Raw genomic sequence first — 2,417 nt, forward strand, 5'->3', positions numbered from 1 at the left:
TTCCTTTCACTTCCATTACCATGACTCACTTTCTCTTCCATTTTCACGACTGTCCTTTCACTATCATGACTTTCACTTCCATTTTCCTGACATTCACTTTCTCTTCCATTTTCATGACTTTCAAATTTCTCTTCCATTTTCATGACTTTACCTTTCACTTCCATTTTCATGACTTTCTCTTTCACTTTCACTTCCATGATTTTCACTTTCTCTTCCATCATCATGGTTCTCTTCCTCTTCCATGTTCATGACTTTCACTTTCATTTTCACTTACATGCCTTTCACTTTCTCTTCCATCATCGTAGTTCACTCTCTCATCCATTTTCATAACTTTCACTTTCACTTTCACTTCCATGACTTTCACTTTCTCTTCCATTATCATGAGTTTCACTTGCTCTTCCATTATCATGGCTTACTTTCTCATCCATTATCATAGCTTTCTTTTTTCGAAAATCGTGGGTTTTATCACTTTCACTATGATGGCTTTCACTTCCTTATTCAGTGTGGTGCTTTCACTTTTCACGGTAAGTTCTGGTTTGAATGACTTTATTTATTGTTTATGTATTAACTCAGCACCGCTTTTTATATTTTAAGTATTATTATTATTTAATAAATCTTTTGGAGCTCACATTGATAGTTCTATAAAAGACGAAGAAAATGTGAATTTTTTTTTATTACAATTTGAGAAAGTTTTATTCAGTGTTAGTTATTTTATAACAGAGTAATGTCTCGATATTTTATTTAATTATTTATTTTTTTGGCTGAATGTTTATTTTTGCCTAGGATTCTCATATGAAAATGTTAATAACTATTTTGTGAGATTTTGCATGCACACAAATACGTATACAAACATACATTATACATACATACATCCCACAAACAAAACGTTATATACATATACATTATACATACATACCTCTCACAGACAAATCGCCTTTGGTAATATAATGTTTAATATATAATATATATAATGTTATGTATCTACACATATTATTATTATATATAATATACATATCTAAATATATATAAATATATATATATATATACATATATCTACATATAGTTTACATATGCAAAATACATACAGTTATATACATATATTATGCATGTCAATCTAACTCACGCATGAACCATATGAGCACACACAATCTAGAAAGACTGACAGAAGATTAGCCGATCTAATAATTGCCAATCTGACGAATACAGGTAGCTCCCATGGACGACTGGTATCCCAAAAAGGACGAAGAGATTCCGGGCGTGGTAATTGACAGGAAGGGAGATTACCTGGTCATTGCTTGCGGGAGCAACATTGCCTACGCTACCAAGAAGAGCTTCATGCATGCCGGTACGGGGTTAGAGAGAGAGAGAGAGAGGTTTAGTCTTCTAAACCCTAACCACAACTACTTATACTTCCATAAAAACGAAAACCGGGTACTGTCTCTAGTTGAGAGAGAGAGAGAGAGAGAGAGAGAGAGAGAGAGAGAGAGAGAGTTGAAGAATATTTGGTAAACGGTTTTAAATTGATGGAAGTCAGGGTTGACTAATTTGGACACGCTATTCTCTTTTATTTATTTTCACCTAGGTCTGTTTTTTTTTATCTTATTTTCTCCACTCCTACAGCTACAACCAGCAATAGAGAGAGAGAGAGAGAGAGAGAGAGAGAGAGAGAGTTATAGCAACCAATGAAACTGTAGTGCTCCATGTTAAATATGTTGAACTGGCATAAGTGATATTTACTTCAAAAGTCATACAGAGAGAGAGAGAGAGAGAGAGAGAGAGAGAGAGAGAGAGAGAGAGAGATTTACAGCAACCATTTAAAGTGGCCATAAGTGATATTTACTCACTGAGTCATTCAGGAAATCACCTTCCATCTTCCGGGATCATTAATTCGTTGAAACAAGAACCAGACATTATTTTAATGAGGTCTGGAGTGGACGATTATGTCCCAATCCTTCGAAGACATTAATCCCTCTTAAAACAACCCTTCTCTGTCTTACGACTCTTGATTGGTTTGCTCAACCAATCAGGGATTCAAGGGAAGGTAGACTTTCCTTCTTCCATATGTTTAGATATGGGCAAACCGACTGATAGATCACTCATTAGTTCGTTATGTCAAAGGAAAGCAATTCTCGCGTCTTGGCTATAGTAGATTCACATCAACTGTGCATCTGATGTCTAGGCCAGTCCCTTACGGCGCTCCTGATTGGCTGTTGATAAGCCAATCTCACAGGGCTGGAAACTCATAGTCTTTCTCTCGAGAGTTCACATAGGCAGGATGCATGTTCCATTTCTCCTGAGGGATACGTCTTTCAAAAGTATCCCTCGGGCGAGGTGGAACATACGTCCTTCCTATGTGAACTCTCTCGAGAGAGACTGAGAGTTTCCAGTCCTGTGACTGGCTTATCAACAGACTGTCA

General features: G+C 36.3%; 2 protein-coding genes across 6 annotated transcripts in view; both read left to right on the top strand.

Annotated features, from left to right (window-relative positions):
* Positions 1 to 1,530, top strand: part of LOC135216712 (uncharacterized) — a 22,707-nt gene extending 21,177 nt beyond the window's left edge. The window contains exon 4 of the mRNA XM_064252170.1: positions 1,207 to 1,530. Within this exon, the coding sequence (XP_064108240.1) occupies positions 1,207 to 1,509 (303 nt within the window). The 3' untranslated portion in view covers positions 1,510 to 1,530. The remainder of the gene's footprint in view (positions 1 to 1,206) is intronic.
* The window catches only part of LOC135216414 (muscle calcium channel subunit alpha-1-like), an 821,008-nt gene that overhangs the window by 124,029 nt on the left and 694,562 nt on the right, over positions 1 to 2,417 (top strand). The window lies entirely within an intron of this gene.

This window comes from Macrobrachium nipponense, chromosome 6 (genome assembly GCF_015104395.2).
Source record: "Macrobrachium nipponense isolate FS-2020 chromosome 6, ASM1510439v2, whole genome shotgun sequence".
NCBI lineage: Eukaryota > Metazoa > Arthropoda > Malacostraca > Decapoda > Palaemonidae > Macrobrachium > Macrobrachium nipponense.